The sequence below is a fragment of the Patella vulgata genome, chromosome 4, assembly GCF_932274485.2.
Source record: "Patella vulgata chromosome 4, xgPatVulg1.2, whole genome shotgun sequence".
Taxonomy (NCBI): domain Eukaryota; kingdom Metazoa; phylum Mollusca; class Gastropoda; family Patellidae; genus Patella; species Patella vulgata.
The window spans coordinates 49,062,340-49,085,072 of NC_065882.2; the positions used below are offsets into that span (position 1 = coordinate 49,062,340).

The following is a 22,733-nucleotide window of genomic DNA, read 5'->3' on the forward strand; positions in this document are numbered from 1 at the left end:
ATTAAGAATAGAGAAATTTATTTTTAAAACTAGTAGGATATTTTGCTGACTTTTAAGATACGCTGACTATATATTTGTAGCAGGGAGCGACTGTGGCTCCATGAGTTAGGGACGGGCTTCTTACCGGGAGCTCCAGAGATCGTTAGTTGAGAAAGTTCCTTGGGATTTCCAAGACTGGTTGCCCCCTGTTGATAGTGCAGGACGGAGGACCTAGCAAGAAAACCCCGACAAGGAACAGTACAAGGTGTTTGTAACGGGAAGAAAAACTGAGGTCCTATGTACAGATTTGCATGCACGTAAAGGAACCCTTGGAAGTTGTAATTCAAAGGAAGGCAAAATTTTCCTAATGGCTCTAAACCCGATTTCATTTATATTATACTAAACAGCAAGAAAAAAACGTCAGTACGATTTCAAAATCAGAGAGACATTTTAATCAAATCATTCTAGAAAACGACTTACTAAATGGATCAAAGCAATTTTTTGTGAACAGTATGTTGAAACGTTGGTGATTAATTCATCATAATTCCAAGACATTACGAGAAGGTTTAGAGTCTGTAAACAGTCTATACATCAGTATCTGGTGTGTCCACCGCGAGTGTCAATAACAGCAGCGCAGCGTCTGTACATGGAGTGGACCAGACGATTGATGAACACCATTGGCACCTGGAACCACACTCTCAGAAAAGCCTGTCGCACAACATGGCGGTCTTGTCGCCTTGTGGTAACCCTTGGTCTACCAGTTCGAAGGCGATCATCCGTGGTGTTGGTGGCCAGAAAGCCTTGCTGAAGCCTGTAGATGGTTCGAACATTGACCTGGAAGTGATTGGCAACGGCTTGGGCATTGTGGCCAGCGTCGAGTCTTCCAAGTACCTGGTTCCTCTCAGGTGTTGTGAGTCGTGGCATGCTGCTGACGTTGTAGTGTGAATGATTCAACCAGGTATGAGGGTGCATTTTATAGGGTTGGGCCCGGTGAACAGCACGTGCAGCATGAAATCATGGAGAACACATTCCCATCTCAGAAGTCAAGTTGCGTTTTTGAGAACATTTCCTGGGTTCAATTCTGTGTTTGGGAAGGACCTTATTGCTCAGGTAAAGTTGGAGATGTGGTCACAAATATACAATAAAAACATTTGGCAAGTTTTATGCAATGCTTCTATTTAGAGTAATGGATTGAGATTTCTTATAAACACATATGATATTTTCAGTAAAAGAAGATACAGGTAAAGGTGAAGCTATTGATATAGATAATGGTAATGGTGAGAATCATTTAGATAACAATCTAGCTGGTGTTCCAGAAGCTAAATTTAGTGATGATGAAGATGACATTCCTATTGGTAAGTGTTTTTTAGAGGGGTTTTTTTATCATGTGTTTGGGTTACTAATAAAAAAGAAAAAAAATCAAAATGAATGGGGAGACTTAGAAAGCTGTATCTATCTTGTATATCTGTCTTTAGCTATATGGTAATATTTCAAAGAAATACAAACTTTCAGTTTCTGTATGTGGGCACAATAATTCTGCAATTTGTAAGTCATTCCCAAGCACTTTGATAACCATGTCTACATATTTCCTAAGCTATTCTGATTGTCACGATTATGATGATGACACTCGTACAAAAGGAGTTACGTAACCCACTTAATTAAATCTAGTGATCATTTTCAAACAGCGCATTTTTTTTTCATCTGATTCTTTCAAACATGCCTATTTCTTTGAAATCTGTAATCAATATGTGATATTTTGTTTGTAGGAAGAATAAGAAATGATGTCAAGTTTCAGCCTATAAGAGATATGCCATGTTACCAACATGTTAATATATCTGAACATGTATCACAATTATCTGGTGATATTAAAGATCTAACTATCGAACTACAAAATGAACCGTAAGCTAAATGTTCTAATCTCAGGGTGATTTTAGATAAAATGGTACTTTATTGAGATATTAAGCCTTGCAAAAGGAAGAGAAATCCATTATAAATATTTAATGCATATGAAAAAATTTAATTTTAATTCACTGATATTTACAAACAATCATGAAACTTTAAAATTCAGAAATTCAGAAGTGTTAAACGTACATACTGAATTAACTTAAATTGGGTAAGTTTTATGTTGTAAGGGAAATTGAGAGATCCCTAATAGTGAAGAATCTATTTGCTTATATTTTTGTACAGTTTAATTATTTGTTTCTCTGATAAAATAATACTTATTGTGAATGTTTATATTAAAGTGATCAAGAAACACAGTGTGAGTTAGTTGATAGATTGATGCAGTTTGTTATACAAGAGGTAAGTTATATTATGAAAGATAAAATTTGTTTGTTTGCTATAGGAAGCAAAACTGTTGAACTTATAAATTTTAAAGTAACATCATAATAACCAGTTTGTTGTAAGAACCTTAATGGTTCTGTTTAGTTTGTTTTTGGTGCAGTATTTAATAATTTAATTAATTAATTAGATTCACTATTTTGGTTTTTTTCAATTTCATTGTATACAAACACAAGTTGCATATTATTTCTGATTTGATATGAAGGTTTCTGTATTCCAATTATTGTCTTAACATTATTATTTATTCTTGGTAATAATAATAATAATAATGTACATTTATATAGCGCTAGTACTCCATGCACAGAGGCATGCTCACAGCGCATACAGTTAATTAATTTGATTAATCATGATAACATTTCTCAAATCTTTACTTGGATTCTTTATTTTTTCAGGATGAATTTGATCAAGAGATGGCTTCTACACTAGCTACCTGTCTTTGTCAGATATTGAGTCCTCAATTCTTTAAAACTCTTTTTCCTTTAGATGTTGATGATGAGTAAGTCTTTGAATTTAGAAGTAATATGATAACTAATAGAAATCTTTCTTTTTTGGGACCATAAACTTTAAAAGATTTAACAGATATACATTAACACATAAAGGATATTAATTTTTCGAAAATATTTATCAAATTATATTTTTTGTAATTGGATTGTTAATATGAAGGTTAGAATATAAATCTGTCTTTTTTTTAGGACCATACATGTAGACTTTAAACTTTAACAAATTTAATTATATTTTTGTTCCAAATACATATTGACAGTTTATTAACTTATTTATTTCAGGTCTATAGAAGATTCTATAGGTTCTCCATTGTTTGTTATGTTTAGGTAAGTTAAAATTTCAAACTCTTTCAAATTTAAGGAAGTGAACATTGTATTTACATATTTTTCTTTTGTTTTGCTAAAGTAAACCTTATTTGTGGAAGCTTTAAAAAAATGCTTGTTTATTATTCTGTTGTTTTCAGGTTTTTAAATCAGATGTCTGAAGAGGATCCGAGAAGGCAACCATTATTACAGTTATTAGGTGAAATGTATAGTAGACAACCTAGAATAGGTTATCATTTATTATACTTTCTTAAAGTCAGGTTAGTATGATTACAATTATATCTGCACAGGTCTTGAACATTGAACTGGGAATGTTATTTCCAGGAGATGGTATAAAAGTGTTAAGTTTCAATAACATGGTATTAAATGGTATTTCCAGGAGGCAGTATTGAAAAGTTTTAAATCTGTTTATAGAAATGTGAAGTTTATTTGCAGTAAGACAACTCTAGGCCCTGTTGATATTTAAAATGTTGATATATTTAGTCTTGTTTTAAAAGCTATCATGATGAATTTTTTGTGTTTATGTGTTTAAAAGCTATCATGATGAATTTTATTTGTGTTTATGTACAGTAAAAATGGTGACGAGAAGATGGAAACATATAAAGATTTTTGTAAAGGTCAAGATAGTAAAGATTTAACATCTTGTTTATTAGGTGATTTACAGGTATGTGTAATGAGTTTTATAGTCACATATTTACAGTCATTTGTATCAATATTTTATGGATGTTTCATCTTCTAAAAGAAATGTATGTTGCAACACAAAAGGATGTGTGATTACCTCTTATGTAAGGTACGACGTGTATTATTATCTGTGTTTATGTATTGCAGTTATGTCAAGAAGATGATGTTAGATTATTTACATACCTCATACCTGATATCTATACACATGTAAGTACTTTTTACATACCCCATACCTGATATTTATATGCATGTAAGTACTTATTACACACCTCATACCTGATATCTATACACATGTAAGTACTTTTTACACACCTCATACCTGATATCTATACACATGTAAGTACTTTTTACATACCTCATACCTGATATCTATACACATGTAAGTACTTATTCATTCGCAAAACCTAAAGATGTCTAAAAGCTGCCATAATGAAGCTGTTCTGTCAGTATTTCAAAGATTATAGAAGAAGTGAAAAGATACTTCTCATGCTAGTTTAAAAGTCTACGATCAGGAATGTCTCAATGTTTATATACCTTTATCAATGAAAACTTGTTCCCTTTAATCTTGAATGTCTCCGACTTGAGATTTGGAAATCAGGATTATTTTTGATTAACCAGAAAGTCTGTCGCATGCTTTTGTTCTGGTGTGACTGCACGTAACCAATTGCTATCTTTTCGCAGAAAATATTATTCCATGTTGGTGTGGCAAAATAATGCTCAGAAGATTGTAAATTATATATTTTTCTAGTAAAATTAGAAAGGAATTCGCACTTTATATTTTATTTTTTAGTTCAATTTTTTTTCTTTTGTAGTTTCCTGGTATATCTGTTGGTAATGCCAGTCTTTTTCATATGATAACTTCTAGTATAGATGGAATACAGGTATAGCTTTCCTCTATTTAACTCTCTTTTCTCAGAGTAAAATCTCTTAAAATATAGAAAATAAAAATCCTGATTTTGTTTAATGCTAACCAATAGAACTTACAACTGACTTTTGGAGAAGTTATTGAATTTGTCCTACAACATTATTTGAATAGTCAGATAACAATTACTAATTAGTATGATATGATCTACATAATTGTGTTCTTTTTATTTTATTATTAAACCATCATTAAAATATTTATAAATGTTTATATTTTTAGCTACAAGATCTGATATGTCAGATATTACAAGGTCATCTTGTTATGTTTAAGAATAAAGAAACATTTCTTTCAGTGTTGAGTAAGTTTGGTTTTTTTAAACCTTTTTATGAATATCTTTCTACTACTATCAAATGTTACTCCATCCCATTTTCCTTTTAAAGAAGTATCTTATTCTGTATAAGAGAATAATCATTTTGTTTTAACAGTAATGATCTTTATAATTACAGCAGACCACTGACCCAAAGTGTGCTTATAAGTTAAAGGACAATTAACATTTGACTTCTTCAGAATTACTCAATTAGAATGATGGGGGCGACATGGTGAATGATATAAAATGATTTTAGTTAAATGTACATGCATATGGGTATATTTCAGATGAAAGTTTAGAGTGGGAAACAATAGAACAATATTTTTTATGGCAGCTTATTTCTTCTCATAATATACCGGTTGAACATATTTTATCAATATTACCTAAATTAGACTTTCAAAGTAAGTACATTGTTTAAAGACTCCTTATTAAATAAAAAAAAAATACTGGGTCTGTTTAAAAAAAAAAAAAAATTATTATGTTGCATGGAAAGTAAATATATAAATAATGAATAATAGAAATTTGTATTCTTTGTATTACAGTGGATTTATGTATTTTTATACGCCCACATTTTCATGTGGACGTATTATGCCGTCGCCCCTGTCCGTCCATCCGTCCGTCCACAATTCTTATCCGATTTTGACGAAACTTGAAATATAGGTTTATCTCCAAAAGATCTCGGCTGCTTTCGATATTGGCATGTATCGGATCGAAACTTCATGGATTATGGCCCCTGTTTGTACGAAAAATCATGTTTTTAGCTTGTGGACCCTATAGAGGTCACAATTTTTATCCGATTTTGTTGAAACTTGAAATATATGTTTATAACCCAAAGATCTCGGTTCCTTTCGATATTCGCGCATATCGGACCATAACTTCCTGAATTATGGCCCCTGATTGTACGAAAAATCGTGTTTTTATCTTGTGGACCCTATAGAGGTCATAATTTTTATCCGATTTAAAAAAACGTATTAATATATCACCGTTACGGCGTTACACCCTAAGGACGACTGAGTTCGAATTACGTGAAAATCAGCCCAAAATTGACAGACAAAATGGCCGCCGTTCGTTCTCAAATAGCGTAAAAATATGGTATATCAAGGTTGTGGACCCTATAGAGGTCACAATTTTTATCCGATTTTGTTGAAACTTGAAATGTAAGTATATAACACAAAGATCTCAGTTCCTTTCGATATTCGCGCATATTGAATTGTAATTTCCTGAATTATGGCCCTTGATAGTAAGAAAAATCACTTTCTTGTTAGCTTGTTCTCTATCCATCTCTCGAAAATGTGGGCGTATCCTGCCTGGCAGCCGCTGGTTGGTTTAATGTTTCAGTCAAAATAAAGATAAGATACATCAGTTTGTATCCTGTAACTTTATTATAGTCATCTTTGAATATTTTATATAAACTTCATTTATGTTTTTATTTTTTTTTAGCTAATGCTGAAGCTTTAACAAGTATGTTAGTTTTATTAAAACAAGAAAAGTAAGTATTTATGTTTTCTTTTGTATATTAGCTTTTTCTAGAGACTTATTCAAATCTACTTGAACTTTTTTTAAATTAAGAGTTTTATCCATTGTCAAGCCATATAATACTTTTACATGCAGTTCATTATATAAAATGTGGTTGTATATTGATATTTTAATAAATAAAAAAAAATTTTCTCTAGCCCTTCAGCAGATTTATTACGGCCTATATTGTGTCGTGAATGTAAGAAAGGTGACCTGTTTGCTACGTCAATATTAAAATATTGGGCTCAGGAACATGAAGATAGATTAGCAGAAGTCATTTATCAACAGCTATCTAAACTTAATAATTCTCCTAAAAAACGACAAAGGTAAGATGCATTACGGGTATGTAATATTAAGATATAGAGCTGACCGTTCTTGCTATAATAGTTCCAAAATAAATGATTCAAAATTATTATATTGAAAATTTCATTCAAATCGCTGTTTGGAGTTTTGACAAGATGTGGCATAGATTGTTTATTATCATTACTTGTCAATCGAGGCTTGATCTCCTTTCTCTATTTTTTAACTTAAATCATTTAATACTGATCATATTTCAATCCATTTGAATAAATAAATGTCTAAATAATAATTAATATAACATTTGAAGCCAAAATAAAAACATGAAATAGGCAGATTTAGGTCTTACATAAATTAAATAGTACATACCTTGATTGGGGTATAGAAGAATAAAAGATGTTGTCACTCATAACTAAACTCAACTCTGCTTGTGGGATTTACGATTAGTCATTGAGACAAGTGATTGTATGTGACAAGGAATAGTGTTAGCTACCTAACCTTACAGGTTTTCTTCATCTCCTCCAGTTTCCTCCCACTGCTAGAGACCCCTATGTGCACACAAGTCCCAGTGTAACCTACTTAGAGAAAATGGAGTTTAACATCCACTTAAACGATTTGAATTTATTGATGTTTCAGAACTGGTAATGCAGCAAAACAAAAGGACAGTCCTAATTTAGATCAGATATTAGCTCATTTAGATCATTTTAGGCAAGTGTGTCGTAATATCTCATGTAAGTATAAAATATTGTTACTAGCAGAAATGTTCCTGGTGAACAAAACTGAAATTTAATTCAGCGAACTCAAAATACAATGCCTAATTTATAATGTTAAGTAGTTCCATAAGTTGCATATCCCAACAAGGACTCATATTCCTGAAGCAGATGTTTGAGAAATCCCTTTCTGGCCATTGCTGGATTGACTTTTGGTACTTGAGCTTTTGAGAGAGTATGTCTTTTCTTCCTGTTCAATAAAATCTCTCCTAAGTACAGCAACATGACAGCCCTTCGTTTAATCTGGAGTCTTCCCTAAAAATTTGGACAGTGATTTAAGGTATTAAAAACGGTGAAAGTATTGTTCGTCTTCAAACAGTATTGTTTACATTGTAGCCGCTTTGATAGTTATCGTTTGTCATGCAATTAGTTTTTCTGCAAGACTCTGCTATGCACTGGTTAATTTGACGTAATAAATTTCTTGAGTCATGACGTAACGTTATGTAAACATATCTGGAGCTCTGTTTAAACCCGAATGATATTGTTACTCAGTTAGGTATTGATTGTTAATAAGACTATTGACCAATCATAATTTAGAACAGAAATTTGCGTTCATTACAGCAGGGTTAAGTGGGATTAGGTCTAATCAAATGAAACACTGAGAGGAGTATGACAATTACTGTGCATACTCAAACAACTATCTGCAAATTGTTAAAAGATTGGATCCAAAGAAGCATGCTAAGTGATCATGAGGTGCAATTTAAAATTGTCAGTTTATTAGATAGGGGATAACTTTTTTTTTTCAGTTTTGAATCATGAAAGTATACAATTGGCTTTACAACAAGTACAGCAAACGGCTGGTGAAGCTCAAAAAACTAAGTATGTATAGAAATTTGTAATGTTCTCTTATTTTGTTCTAGGACTTTAAATAACACTGCTGATGTTGTCATTACATTAAATTAAGACTTTTATATACGGTACATGTTTTATACACAAAGGTTTCACAATAAAGTTGTTAAAACTTTGCCCCTACTTTTATAAGGAAAATTGTTTTAGTTCGTTCTATAGGGGAGTTCAGTGTTTTATGGCCCCCAAGCACAGAATAATTTAATATTTTTCACTTGCAATATTTGTTTCTACTCTATTAGGGGGGGTTGGATGGCCGAATGGTTAGCATGTTCATGCTGTATCATAAGGCCTGTCATTGGGTCAGCTGGTGTGGTTTCGAATCCCCGGTTGTACGTGACAAGGAGTAGGGTCGCCTGTCCAACCTCGCGGGGGTTTTCCCGGACATCTGGTTTCCTCCTACTGCTAAAGACCCCTATCTATGCGCAAGCGAATTATTGAAATAAAATTAAAACCATATGTTAGTCCAGAAATGACCTGGTTTGTGTCGAGTGGACGTTAAACCCATTTCTCTCTCTCTCTCAATGTTATTGTATAATATTTGTTCTACAGGTATAGTGATTTATTAGCATTAGCAGAAGATATAGAAGATTTAAAAAGAACAAGAGTGTTACGAGGAAGGAAGGCATGTAATATTAGTCCAAAGATAATTCGCAATAAAAAACCTGCTCCAGATGAAACAGAAAGTGAATCAGAGAGTAGTGAGGTGGGTTGAGTTTATATGATCATATTTTTCCACTTATATTGACAGACTGGCAGTGGCATTGACTGCCTGAAAAATGTAACCCTCAGTCAATTCACATGCCATAAGATCAGGGCTCACACTGGCTTTCAATTTTTTTTTTGCCAAAATGGATGATAATTTTGATATAAAATGTTCATATTTTTTTTCGCCAACTGGAATATTTTATCTGCCAAATATGTGATAAAAAAACCAACATGTAACAATTTTCTATAAATTTATGTTTTGCGTGTACAATAGGCCTATTTCTATTTTCAGGTACCGTAAAGGTATCAGAATCTGAATCCCTGATAAAATGATATAGATTTTAGAGCATTTTGGTGGCGGAAATATGATATAGATGGCGAACTGTTTTTTCGCTCAAGAATCATCGCTATTCAACTTGTTCTTGCGTTTGCGACCAGTGGTGATAATATAATTTGAAATAATAGTACCTGATAGGCATGCTTTTATATATTACATAGTAAACAGAAATCAAATAATTACCGCTTTGATTAATCATTACGAGTAAATAATGACTTGAGATATATAAATATCATTGGCAATTGTCAATCAACTAATCATTAATCCAAGACAACTGATTAGTGTTACTCATTGACGCAATCCCGATTATCAGCTAGTTGATTGACACTCATTAATGGTTAATCCAGGATAAATACGATTAGAATTTGAAGCTTTTTTCCGCCGGTTCTCTAAAGGAATCGCCAGTACCGCAAAACATTATTGCCAAAATCAAATTTTAATTGCCACTTTCATATTTTTATCACAAATTGCAACTTCGGCGACCGCCAGCGAGATTGAGCATTGAAACACAAATGCAGTTAAATTTATAGTTTTATGGGGAAAAATAATTAAAATTGATTCGGAAATTGAAATAATGCTAAGGATTGTCCCCCTAAATAAAATGTCTACTTAATCTGAGATAATATCGGTTTATTCCCACGAAGGCGCAGTTATTGACCGTAACGGATTAAACAAGGTCGTTTTCGACGCCTTCATAGGAATCCAGCTCCTAGGGATTAAAATGGATTAAAAACGTAACAATGGTGTTATAGATTGTTATGATAAGAATTTACACTTTCATAATCCCCAATGTAACTAATTAACCAACATTTTAACATATTTTTGGCATAAGAAATAAAAACATAACTACACTATAACAAAAATTAATTTAATTTTGCCAAATAAGACAACCTGTCTAATTACTCGGCTAAAGTCAATTCCTCTTCCTCATGTCTTCCTTTTAATTTTTGACGCTGGCTTTGGATTTGAGCATATTTATATTTCTTCCTTGGTGGTTCCTGTCCCTCAGCATACTGAACGATTCTAATCTCATTAATATTTTGTTCTTGTAAAAATGTGATCATTTCAAAAACATTCGGGTGGGCTTTTCCATCTAGCTTATTGATTCTTGCATGACATCCTTCCAGAGTGTTGTTGGTTCTGTGCTCCTCTGGATAATTTGATGATTTTAATCATTAGTTGCCAATTGGTGAATAAAATTCAGAGTGAACTTAATTTATAAAATCTTTAACACCGTTAATTGGGTCCTAATAACAACATGCCTCTCTTCAAACGAAAGCCGACAAGTCGATATCTGCGCCTTCATGGGAAGGATTAATCTTGGTCACGCTCTGTAACAGCACCTTCGTGGGAATACACCATTATATCCACTTAAACACAACGGGATGAGTGGCAACAGTTTTCAAAATTTTAAAATACATTCGTACATTGATTTATTGAACTTACATGATCAGATCATGAAAGCTTACAGTCTTTAAAAAAATGACTATTGTATTGATAGACGTATATATAAGTATTATTTTTTTGCAGGATGAAGATATGAAACCAAAGGCTAAAAAACGTAAGAAAACAGCTGCTCCTGCTATAGATGATGATAGTGATTAATAAACATTGACTCCAGTCTTCACTGATTATAAAACTAAATGTGTGGACATTTGTCAAACTAAAATTGTATACTGAAACTGTGGACATTTATCCAACTGAAACTGTGGACATTTATCCAATTAAAATTGGTGACATTTATACAACTAAAATAGTGCACGTTTATCCAACTAAAATTGTGGACATTTTATATGTGTGATTTTGTTTAGTCTGCAAGACCCATACTTTCTGCATCTAATGTCAAATGAAGAAAGGTGCTGAGGGCAGTGAATGACCTAATTTAGAAATCAAATGTTTTATATTCAGATAATTTATCACAGTGTGTAATGTGAGTAATGTGTGCTTTGACAGTTGAACTGATTATGTCCCTTTTTTCTGTGTTTATATAGTTTTCTATGGGAAATTTATAAGACTTACGCAAATTTTTATTTTTCTCAAATTTCTAAAAACTGTCCTTTTGTGGGAATTTTTTAGCATTTCTCTGGTGTTTGTGCATGTTAGTCTATAATATATATATGTATCTAGGTCAATGAATAATTCCTTTCTGACTGTTCGAACTGTTCAAATTATTAAAATTTTTACAATATAGTTACATTTCATCTTGTCATCCATATCACATAAACTAAAAATATAATTTTGGTTGATCATCATAGGTTTTGATGTACATTTCCATTTTCAAAATGGGTGATTGATTGAAACGTGAAGGACGAGTAGAAGTGTCTTGTTTTATTTGTTTATTTTATTCTGTTTAAAATATAGTAAATTCTAATGACGACCATTAACTAATTTCAAGACTAATCACCATGATTTTTTGGTATTCATTGCTTGATGACAAAACTAATAGAATATGATCTTTTTTTATACGCCCACATTGAAATGTGGTTGTATATTGTCGTCGCCCCCGTCCGTCCGGCGGTCCGGCGTCCACAATTGGTTGTGGACGCTCTAGAGGCTAATGTGAATATCTGATTGAGTTTAAATTTATACACAGTGTTTAAGGTCTTGAGACGAAGAAGCCTATTGATTTTCAGCGATTTCCGATAATTACTGCCAGAGTTATGGCCCTTGATCACTTTGAAAAATCTTGTGGACGCTCTAGAGGCCAAAGTTAATATCCAATTGACCTTAAATTTATACACAGTGTTTGAGGTCATGAGACGAAGAAGCCTATTGATTTTCAACGATTTCCGATAATAACTGCCAGAGTTATGGCCCTTGATCACTTCAAAAAATCTTGTGGATGCTCTAAAGGCCAAAGTTAATATCCGATTGACTTTAAATTTATACACAGTGTTTAAGGTCATGAGACGAAGAAGCCTATTGATTTTCAGCGATTTCCGATAATTACTGCCAGAGTTATGGCCCTTGATCACTTCAAAAAATCTTGTGGACGCTCTAAAGGCCAAAGTTAATATCCGATTGACTTTAGATTTATACACAGTGTTTAAGGTCATGAGACGAAGAAGCCTATTGATTTTCAGCGATTTCCGATAATTACTGCCAGAGTTATGGCCCTTGATCTAAAGGCCAAAGTTAATATCCGATTGACTTTAAATTTATACACAATGTTTAAGGCCATGAGACGAAGAAACCTTGATCACTTTGCAAAATCTTGTGATGCTCTAAATGATAAAGTTATCATCCGATTGACTTCAGATTGATACACAGAGTTTAAGATCTTGAGACGAACAAGTATATTGATTTTCAATGAATTTTTATGACTTGAACAGTTAAATCCATGATATTAAAAGCTTTGCATACAAAACGTTAGCATGGGGCAGAACTTTATAAAAACCAAACAAATTCTAATAGTTTTCTGATAATTACTTCGTGAGTTGTTGCTCTTAATCAGATTTTAGTGTATTATAAATGTTTCATTACCGAAAAAAGTAAAAATATGTGACAACCCTTGTTGACTGCCCGGACGATTTAGTTGCTGTGGGCGTATGTTTCGTTGCCTGGCAACCTATATTTGTCTCCTATAGGAAATAGTTAATTATATTACTTCAATGCAATAAACTAATATCCCAAAATAAATAAAGAAATACAGAAAATATATTGGTTTCAAACATTTACTTGGAAATCAATAACAGTTCATATATTGATTATTTAAACTGAACTGAACTTACCATTTAATAATATATCATTAAAATGGTAAATTTAGACTTTATTATTGTATCAATGGTACTTGACAATCAAGACTATTGTCAACACTCATAACACTAGTACTGAGAATAAAGTAATTTGTCTGAAATTTTCAATATATTATTTTTTTATTATCTATATTTGAACCAGCTCTTTATTTAAATCTTACATAATGCATCTTTAATACATCTAATAACTGACCAGTTCCAATTATTGATTTATGAATTTTCAGCTTATGTACAAACGATAGAGAAAATCCCCTCTTAGCCAGTGTTTGATAGAAACATATCTGAATCTTCTGTTTAGCTTCTTTCCGGTCAAATTTGAATTCAAAACCTTGATCCACACAACATGAATATAATTAGAAATAGCTACAACATGAAACATCTTGAATGTAAATAACAAGAGTCCCGGTTTAGATACCAAGCTATCAAATAATATGCATTTTAGCCACAAGAGAGATGAAAAGTGAATATTTCTTGCAAACCCCTTGTCAGAAATGTCCAGAATATAACTAAAGCTTAGTCCCTCCCCGTACTCCCCCCTTTAACCTTAGCGATTGTGAATTATGAAGGGTTGACCTTTTTAATTCCAGAAATTCCTCTAAAAGATATTTTCTTCTTTTTGTATATACATGTATATTTGTATATAAAGGTAGCTTGTACATTTTGGCTCTACATAATAGAATATAATATGATGTCCTTTATCACATGTATATAAAACACAGGGCAAATATTTGCCTTTCTTGATTAATAAATTGAGAAAGAGTCACCTTTATAAAAGCTCTCGGTTTGTTTCTACATGTATTTTGATAGTGTCACTACTTTTACTGAAATAGAAGTTTCGGAATTTATAGAAAAAAAACAGATTTTGCTCAAACGTATGAAAAGGTTATAGTAATCATATTTGTATCTAGCTTGCTCAAATTAGATTATTATTAAAATCATCTAAATAAAATTCTTCTTATGGTAATTAGTATACATTAAAATCTTATTTAACTGATCTGAATAATTTTGGTGTACAAAACAATGGACAATTTTGTCTCAATTTCAGACAAAAGTTTAAATTTTTTATAAGAATGTCATGATTATTTAAGAATCTCATTTTGTAATGTGTTTTTGTTATATAATCTGGTTTACTTAGATAAGTGCTGAATATTGTTAGTACAATCTTTCTAATATGATCCTTGGCATCAAAATTTTGTATGTAATTCAACTACACATTCAATTCATGAGCTCTATTATTTTTTAAAAAGGGATTCTTGAAATAAGTACAAAGTGGTGAATGTGGTCTTCTCCTGGAAATTAACTTCAGTGTATGTTAAACCGTAGTTTATTTGCCATGGCTGTGATTACTAATCCTACCACAGATTTTCCATCTATTCTTAGCAAATCAATGAATATGGATCTGCATATGCTGGTGCAATTTATGTCTCCTGTGGATATCCTTATAAGCAAGCCTGGGACTATTAAAATGGATTCGTCATTCTATCACTTCTGCAGTCTGTTCATCTGTGTTGATGTTCTTTAGGTGAGGTGTTGATGTTCGTAAGGTGAATGTACAAGTAATTAGTAAATGTCACCTATTTATTTTGGGATTTAAACAGGAGACACCTAAACAATTTGTTCAATCTGTCGAAACTAAATGTAAATATGTACATGATGTATACACGTATATAATTATTGTTTATGTTTAGACCATATTATTGTGAAAAATGTTAATAACTTTATATATACAACTCATGTCATATTTCATATCTTCATTGTTTTTATTTGACAAGAACAAATTCTTAAATACATGTAGTATTATTGTATATACATAGTCCTAGAATAAATAAATTCAAATATGAGTCATTGATATAATTACTATTTAAAGTCCTTTACTCTTTATTATCAGAATATCATACAAACTAGGGGGGGGGAATGGTTAGCACACGCGCACGCTGTGTCATAAGGTCTGTCATTGAGTCAACTGGCGGGGTTTCGATTCCCCGGTTGTATGTGACAAGGAGTAGGGTCGCCTGTCCAACCTCGTGGGTTTTCTCTGGGTCCTCCAGTTTCCTCCCACTGCTAAAGACCCCTACATGCAAACGAATTATTGAAATAAAATTAGGTCTTGGTAGTTTAGATTCTGACATAATCCTGAAATAACTTTTGTATTTAATAACTGCCTTCAAAAGTATCCAACGGTTCTCAAAGGAGATTCCATTTATTAGATGGTTTTCTGTAGATGCCCACCTGGCAATGCCCGCTTTCAAATGAGTCTGTCAATTAAGTGATTAGATAAGATTCATTGACAGTATTTAAATCTAGAACATGGTGACTTAAAAATCGTTAATTAGATATTTGATGTTTATACGGCTATCAAATATCTTTTCACTGTATTAATCCAATCACACTTAATTTCTTCCATTACATTTCTAACATGATCTTGTTATGTCTAATTACCAATGTTAATCTGGGTTAAGAACGGGATTAGTAAGATTAACGGTAAACACTACGGTATACTTAACGATTAAGATTGGGTTTATGGACATGTTGCTCAAGTTGCCATTGGTCTTATTTGTAAATATTACCCCTTAAATATTTATATACAGGTTTGTTTTGGTTTGTATTCATTTTTGGCGTTTGGCGTTCTTGAAATCGCTGAGAAAATACTACAGGAAGGGGCGATAAGTGTGTGCCTATATGCACCTCAACTAAACTGCTAGATTAGAGTGTGCCTATATGTACATTAACTAAACTGCTAGACATAGCAATATTTGTTTCAAGTTTGTATCAGACAAAATGAGGGACGTACAGATGTTAAGAGAAGAAAAATGGAAGGACCGATGTGAACGTTATTTCTCTTCCATCGCGGAAAATGAACAAAAATCAAATAATACCAGACGTGAACTTTTGCCGCAATCAGATTCAGCAAGCACGAAGAGCAGCCGACACACAGCCAAGCAAGTTTTATTTTGGATTAAGAATCTGAATATTCACGGAGCGTCCTATCTCGGTTCGGCTCGATCAAAATATGCCATAATATTTTGGTTGTTCATCATAATATGTGGTTATGCTTTCTTTGGACTATGTATTTATCAACTTCTCCAGCAATATTTCAACCAATCGTCCCATTTCACAATGACAGCATCATCAATGAACGAGAAATCCCTGGATCCTTCGTTATCTGTGACATTTTGTAATCTGAACGTTTTAAAAGTTTCACAACTTTCAGCTACAAGATTTGAAAAATTGAGAAATCTGAAACCTGTAAGTGAATCCAATAGAGGTAATAGTGAACTAAGCCAAAGAAGTGCGACATCGATATCAGATATGTTGAAAACAACGAGTTTATGGAAGATGCTCCAGAATTCTTTAGGAGATAATCTAACATTGGTATTGTCTTCAATTGAGCAGGAATTTGCGGCCTATGAACATCTAATATCTGATCAAGACATAGACCGTCTTTACCAATCATCACTGAAAGGAGATTTAAGTTCAGTTTATGAAGGTCTTCGACTAGCAAGGTCAGAAGTATTGGAACTTGGACACGAAAAGAGTGATATGTTACGACATTGTTGGATTGATGGCAGGAGCTGTTTGGATAGGTTAGTATGTTTACACTAACCCACACATTATTTGCATCATTTTTTTTCTGAATAGGTCGAAAGTCCAATGAAAACAATCGACTGTACTGTTTGTTACCTGATGTAGTAATGGTTAGCGAGCTAAAGATTGCCTTCGGTATTGCTTCAGGGGGTACTAAGATGAGATTATTTTTATAATTTCTGGCAATCATTGGCAAAGCTTGAAATAAAAATTGAAAGATTTGGATTGTGAATATACTCTACACGACCAGAATGTTTTGTATTAAATGGAAATTATAAGCCTACTATATGTTGTCCATACAATCACTTCTCAATCAATGTCATGTAGTATTATATTATTACATTATTACTGGTTTCGAATACCCGGTTGTACGTGACAAGGAGTAGGGTCGCCTGTCCAACCTCGTGGGTTTTCTCCGGGTCCTCCGGTTTCCTCCCACTGCTAAAGACCCTAAGCGCAAGCGAATTATTGAAATAAAATTAAACCATATGTTAGTCCCGAAATGACCTAGTTTGTATCGAGTGGACGTTAAACCCTCTCTCTCTCTCTCTCTCTCTCTCTTATATTATTACAATAGGTGTACAATCTGAACTAGAACTTCTGTAATGATATATATTTAATGAAAGCACGATAATTACCAGTTCGTGTTGTTAGATAACAATTTCAAGCACCCAAACATATTAATAAAGTTTAATTTTAACGCGCCACTAATCTTGTGTTAACGAATGACTTGTATGACCTAGAAGTGGCAAATCTAAATCTATAATACTCTTAATGCGGAATTGACTATGGATAATCCACGTATTAGATATTATGTTTGAGTACTGTACTATTATAATAGGGTCTCGGTTCTTTCCACGGTCAACTGTTATAATTACAAAGGCCTACTTACTGAAGGTGTATATTTTATAGTTCCAAGAGTTAAAAAAGGTCAATGTTTCAGAAGATTATGGCGATTTCCAAGGTCCAGACAATTTTAGCTCCCCTCCACTCGAAGGGCTAGCTTTCTTTATAGGCCCGCACACAGTTTCACATGATACAATTAATCCTCGACATCGGTTATAATTTCAACAGTTATATCCATCTGTTGCATCACAGCATCACGTTTGCCGCACCCACAGAAGTTTCATTTTGGCCAGTAACTAAGTTTTGACCTGGCTAACTTTTCGAATGTTGATTTTATGTATAAACGTATTTTTTGTTGTTGTATATAGTGAGAGTATTGTGAACCCAAATGAACAACAGGGTAACTGTATTACAATAAAGAGTTCTACCAGTGTTACAGCATTTGGTAAGTTTAATTATTTATTGTCACTTTTTTTTAACGTATCGACATGGTAGGCTACAGATAGACTTCATTTTTTAGAGATTATTTAACTGACTCTGTATACCAATACCATTGTTAACATGTCCATAATCTTGTTGTTTATGTATGATTTACATTGTCACTTTGTAAAGTGCCCCTGAACATGTTATATGAAAGGGCGCACTATAGATATGCTGTAATAATGATAATAATAATGATTTGTTCCATCTTATTTTAAAGGTACACTTTCTTTGTTGTTGGATGCTCAGCCATATGAATATATTGGAGTGACGTCACCAGTACCAGGATTCGTGGTTTCTGTACATGATTTAAGAGAACGACACCAAGAAGCACAACAATTTATAGTTTCTCCTGGGCATAATTTAAAACTGACCTTAAAAGAGGTAAAAATCACGCCATATTCATATATTTTTCCACAATTCCGGAATGCAATATGTATTGTTTAATGGCTGAGAGAGAGACATTAAGTAATATATTGAAACGGCACGAGGGCCGTGAGGCCCGTGTGTTGTTTTAATATATTACGCAATGTCTTAAGCTCGAGACCATTAAACAACTTAAAATACAGACACTCCGCATGTGCTTTTACAGTGAAATACGTCACGTGAGTCCAATATTTCACTAGTATAAATAATGTACGATTGACAAGTTGCCCGTACGATTATTTGAAATAATGTTACGCCAACATCAAAGGGTGACGTCCCATCCGTATTTTAATTGCTACGTCACGATCATAACACAAGTGCTCAAGTCATTTATTTAGGTTTTGAGATAAGCGAAAAAAACTTTCCTGTATGTGCTAGATGGCACCGGGGATATAGTTTTTGTGCTCAAATCATTCAGGATATAAGTCTTATTTATCTCAACAGGGGCGGTTTTCTGCCGCAAAGAAAAATGAATTAAGCGATTGTTATCTAAATAGTTTTGAGTTGAGCACTGACTTGAGCAAGTAAATTTCGTCATTTCTGACTTGAGCAACAGATTAATTAACCGTTTACTTCCGAAGAATCTGTTATCACCTATGAAATTTGGGAAGCAGTTTGCTTGTTTTTTGAGAATAGTCACTGGTAGACAAGATAGTGGTATTGATAAGGGTATCAGACGTGCCCCCCCCCCCCCGCCTCTTTCCTATTGGATTTTTTTAAATTGAAAATCCCTTTACTAAAGTATAGACGTCTCTCGTAATTAACACTGCTTATGATATTCTGTAATTTCCCTATTCTTCATTTATTTATTCTTCTTTACGGTTCTCGTAATAATATATTTGCCCAAATTTTCTGGACAGTCGGAACAACAGTGGTTTTTTTTCAAGAATCTCGTATATGCCACAGACACCACCATTAACACCACCTTTCGACGACATGGAGATCACTCTGGGCTACAGTTGGATACCAATAACTCAAAATGTTGTAAAGGTGACTTGGGCACTTGTGTTATGACCATAAGTGATCTGAGCGTGACATATTATCAGCTTCCGTCTGCGCGCAAGCGAATTCTTGCAATAAAAATATACCATATCATGTCAGTCCCGAAATGACCTTTACCTGCTTTTAGGATCGCTTTCTCAGGGAATAATATAATTCAAACGTATCTATCTTAGTTTGTGGCGTTGAAATAATATGTAACTGCTACTTTTCAGACTACTAAATACAGAAGAACCTTTAACTGTAATGGTGAAGATGGATATCATCAAAAGGTACCGTTTCAACCTTTGTTATCTTTGAAAGATGGGGATCTTACCAAATCGAAACTATTTATTATGGTGGTGACGAAATTCATAACGCAGGGCATGTGCACACACACATATTTATACAAGTGCGTTTTCCAATTTTTGGTTCCATACATTTCAAATCATGAGAGACCGTATTGCAAAAATAAAAGTTAGAACACAGTCCCTTAATCAAATACGAACATGGATATCGGTTATTTATTTGGAAATGTCACTTTCTTTTAATACTGACAAGGACAGCTGTCTAGTCGTTTGGATGGGACGAAAAACCGAGGTCCCGTGTACACATTGGCGTGCACGTAAAAGATCCCTTGGCAGTTGGAATTCGATATAAGAGTAGGCGATAGTGCCGCTGCCCGGGCAAAATTTCCCCCATAGCACACTGTATGGTGTATGCCTGTTTTCATTAGCCCAGGTTAGGAGCAGAACAGTAGGACGTTAAACCCCATTTCATTTCATTTTCATTTAATTTGCTGATTACACTATTTAGCTCGAATACATTATTTTGCCAATAACGTTTTTTAGGACTTCGAATTCTGTCTTATGGTTTGGATTGTTCGTACTTGGTTTTATTTTATTTTTTACCTTTCAAGTTACATGGGTGAGAACATCAAATCAGTCTGGCATTATTTTGTTTCAAATTCACTTAATGTTGTAAATATTGTTTTCTTCCAGATTTGTCTTAGAAACTGTCTTGAAAAGAAGGTGGTTGGTTTATGTGGATGTTCTGTTTCATTTGATTCTTCTTTACGAGCTAGATGTCGACTTAACACACCATATGAATGTAAGATACTAAATATACAACTTCTGATAAAATACTTTGTATCTTTAAAAAAGGGTTATATGTTGGTATGCCCAAATCTAAAGATTAGCTTGTCTTGAGAGTTTTCAGATTATCTTCGACAGTCATGACTCGGCGTAATTACGAAACTCATGACATATCGCCAGTATAAGATATCCTTTCTATTTTCAGCAAGTTAATCAAAAATAGATTTATTGATAATCACACATGAAAATTACGCGTTTACATTACCTAGAAAAGTCACCAAAGCTTCCAATAGTTGGGGAAACTAGCATTTTCAGTAGTCTCATACGTCTTCAAATTATTTCAGTTTTCTGCCAAAGAAGTTTGAATTATCTGCAAAAGAAAAACCAGCTTGAATGTAAATGTCCAAAACGATGCAGGTAAATTATATTGAATATTTTACTTTTATTTGTACTTTGCTGAAAATTTCAGCCAAATTGATCCACCCTGATCCGAGATTTTAGCGATTGAATTTTCGGCCTAGCCTCGATCATCATTAAAAGTTGGTATTATAAAAACATAGTTTCGGTTAGCCATTTCATGATTAAATCATAATTGAAAGTTGAGCAGCAAATCTGATCGTAATCCAGTAAATATTGCTGGCTAGCGTTAACATCGAGAGTTGATTATGGCCGGGATAAGTTAAATAATGTCTAATCAATACTTTAGATAACATTTCAGGCCAAAAGAAAGATCCGCAATAGGTAGATTTAGCTCTTGCATATAATGTATGTTTAATTAACATAATAATTTATCAACTTCCCGATTGGACCAAAATCACTCGAAACTCGACAACATTTCATCTCAAATGACAACGATATAAATGGTAAATTACATTTTTACAATTGCATTCTTTAATTTTGTTTTTACAGCGAAACGCATTATCATATTGACGATTCAACAGGAGAATGGCCGTCTCAGTTTCACTCTGTAAGTAGTTGGTTATACATTGGTTCAAAAACTAACAGTGCTAAAATAATTTTATTATCGAAACGGAATTAACGGATTGCGATCTGCAAACCTGCAGCTTTCTAGACCAGATTAGTAATTAGACCGATAACGTTTTTATGCCTGAAAAAGAGACGAAACTTGAAACACTCATATCATTACACTTATAAAATTATGAAAATTCATTAATTTAATTTGAAACATTACAGATTCACGTTGAAAGAAGTTTGGCCAGCAAAGGAATAACCAGGAATTCTGCACAGATCAAGTTAGTATTCTTCTGTAACTATACTTAGTCTCAGGACTTTTCATGGCTATTCTGATGATAGACTGTCATTAGCACAACTAACAGCAATGCAAAAGGGCCAAACTTCGGGAAAATCATACTTTGACAGACACAAACGAAAGATTTGTCAGACTATAAATCTGATCTGAATTCAAAGATCAATCTTTTGATTTTGGTGGTGCATGAAATCGCATTGTACCCAACTTTATACCTCGAATGACGTGTAATATGTGTTCCTATCTGGTCACATATACTTTCTATAAGGTTGTACCTTTTGAAATAGGATCATACAGGGTATTTTTTGGTAGCGGGCTTCCCAGTAGTCCTGTAAGTGAAAACTGTATTTTCATACGCCCACATTTTCATGTCGTCGCCCCTTTCAGTCCGTCTGTCCGTCCACAGTGTGTTTGTGGACACTCTACAGGTCACAATTCTTATCCGATTTTAGCGAAAATTGAAATAAAGGTTTATCTCCAAAGGATCTCGGTTGCTTTCGATATTGGCATGTATCGGATCGAAACTTCATAGATTATGACCCCTGATTCTACGAAAAATGACGTTTTTAGCTTGTGGACACCCTAGAGGTCACAATTTTATAACCCAAAGATCTTGGTTCCTTTCGATATTTGCGCATATTGGATCGTCACTTCCTGAATTATGGCCCCTGATTGTACAAAAATCGCGTTTCTAGCTTGTGGTCCCTCTAGAGGTCACAATTATAATCCGGTTTAAAAAAAAAACGTTTGAATATATCACCGTTACACCGTAATGA

The 22,733-nt window shown here is 33.3% G+C and overlaps 1 protein-coding gene and 1 long non-coding RNA gene across 2 annotated transcripts in view; both read left to right on the forward strand.

The window, feature by feature from the left end:
- LOC126817787 (integrator complex subunit 3) overlaps nt 1-15,122 on the forward strand; it is a 31,187-nt gene extending 16,065 nt beyond the window's left edge. The window contains exons 16-32 of the mRNA XM_050544932.1: nt 1,206-1,334; nt 1,746-1,878; nt 2,223-2,280; nt 2,712-2,815; nt 3,102-3,146; nt 3,284-3,403; nt 3,714-3,807; nt 3,972-4,031; nt 4,637-4,705; nt 4,966-5,044; nt 5,341-5,454; nt 6,494-6,542; nt 6,727-6,894; nt 7,502-7,596; nt 8,382-8,454; nt 9,034-9,187; nt 11,057-15,122. Of these exons, the coding sequence (XP_050400889.1) occupies nt 1,206-1,334; nt 1,746-1,878; nt 2,223-2,280; nt 2,712-2,815; nt 3,102-3,146; nt 3,284-3,403; nt 3,714-3,807; nt 3,972-4,031; nt 4,637-4,705; nt 4,966-5,044; nt 5,341-5,454; nt 6,494-6,542; nt 6,727-6,894; nt 7,502-7,596; nt 8,382-8,454; nt 9,034-9,187; nt 11,057-11,131 (1,619 nt within the window). The 3' untranslated portion in view covers nt 11,132-15,122. The remainder of the gene's footprint in view (nt 1-1,205; nt 1,335-1,745; nt 1,879-2,222; nt 2,281-2,711; nt 2,816-3,101; nt 3,147-3,283; nt 3,404-3,713; nt 3,808-3,971; nt 4,032-4,636; nt 4,706-4,965; nt 5,045-5,340; nt 5,455-6,493; nt 6,543-6,726; nt 6,895-7,501; nt 7,597-8,381; nt 8,455-9,033; nt 9,188-11,056) is intronic.
- A 4,682-nt stretch (nt 15,123-19,804) lies between these two features.
- Nucleotides 19,805-21,944, forward strand: LOC126817435 (uncharacterized). The gene is made up of 5 exons (XR_007679014.1): nt 19,805-19,889; nt 20,598-20,706; nt 21,035-21,107; nt 21,600-21,657; nt 21,885-21,944. It is a non-coding gene; the product is annotated as an uncharacterized LOC126817435 (long non-coding RNA).
- Nucleotides 21,945-22,733: the final 789 nt, after the last annotated feature.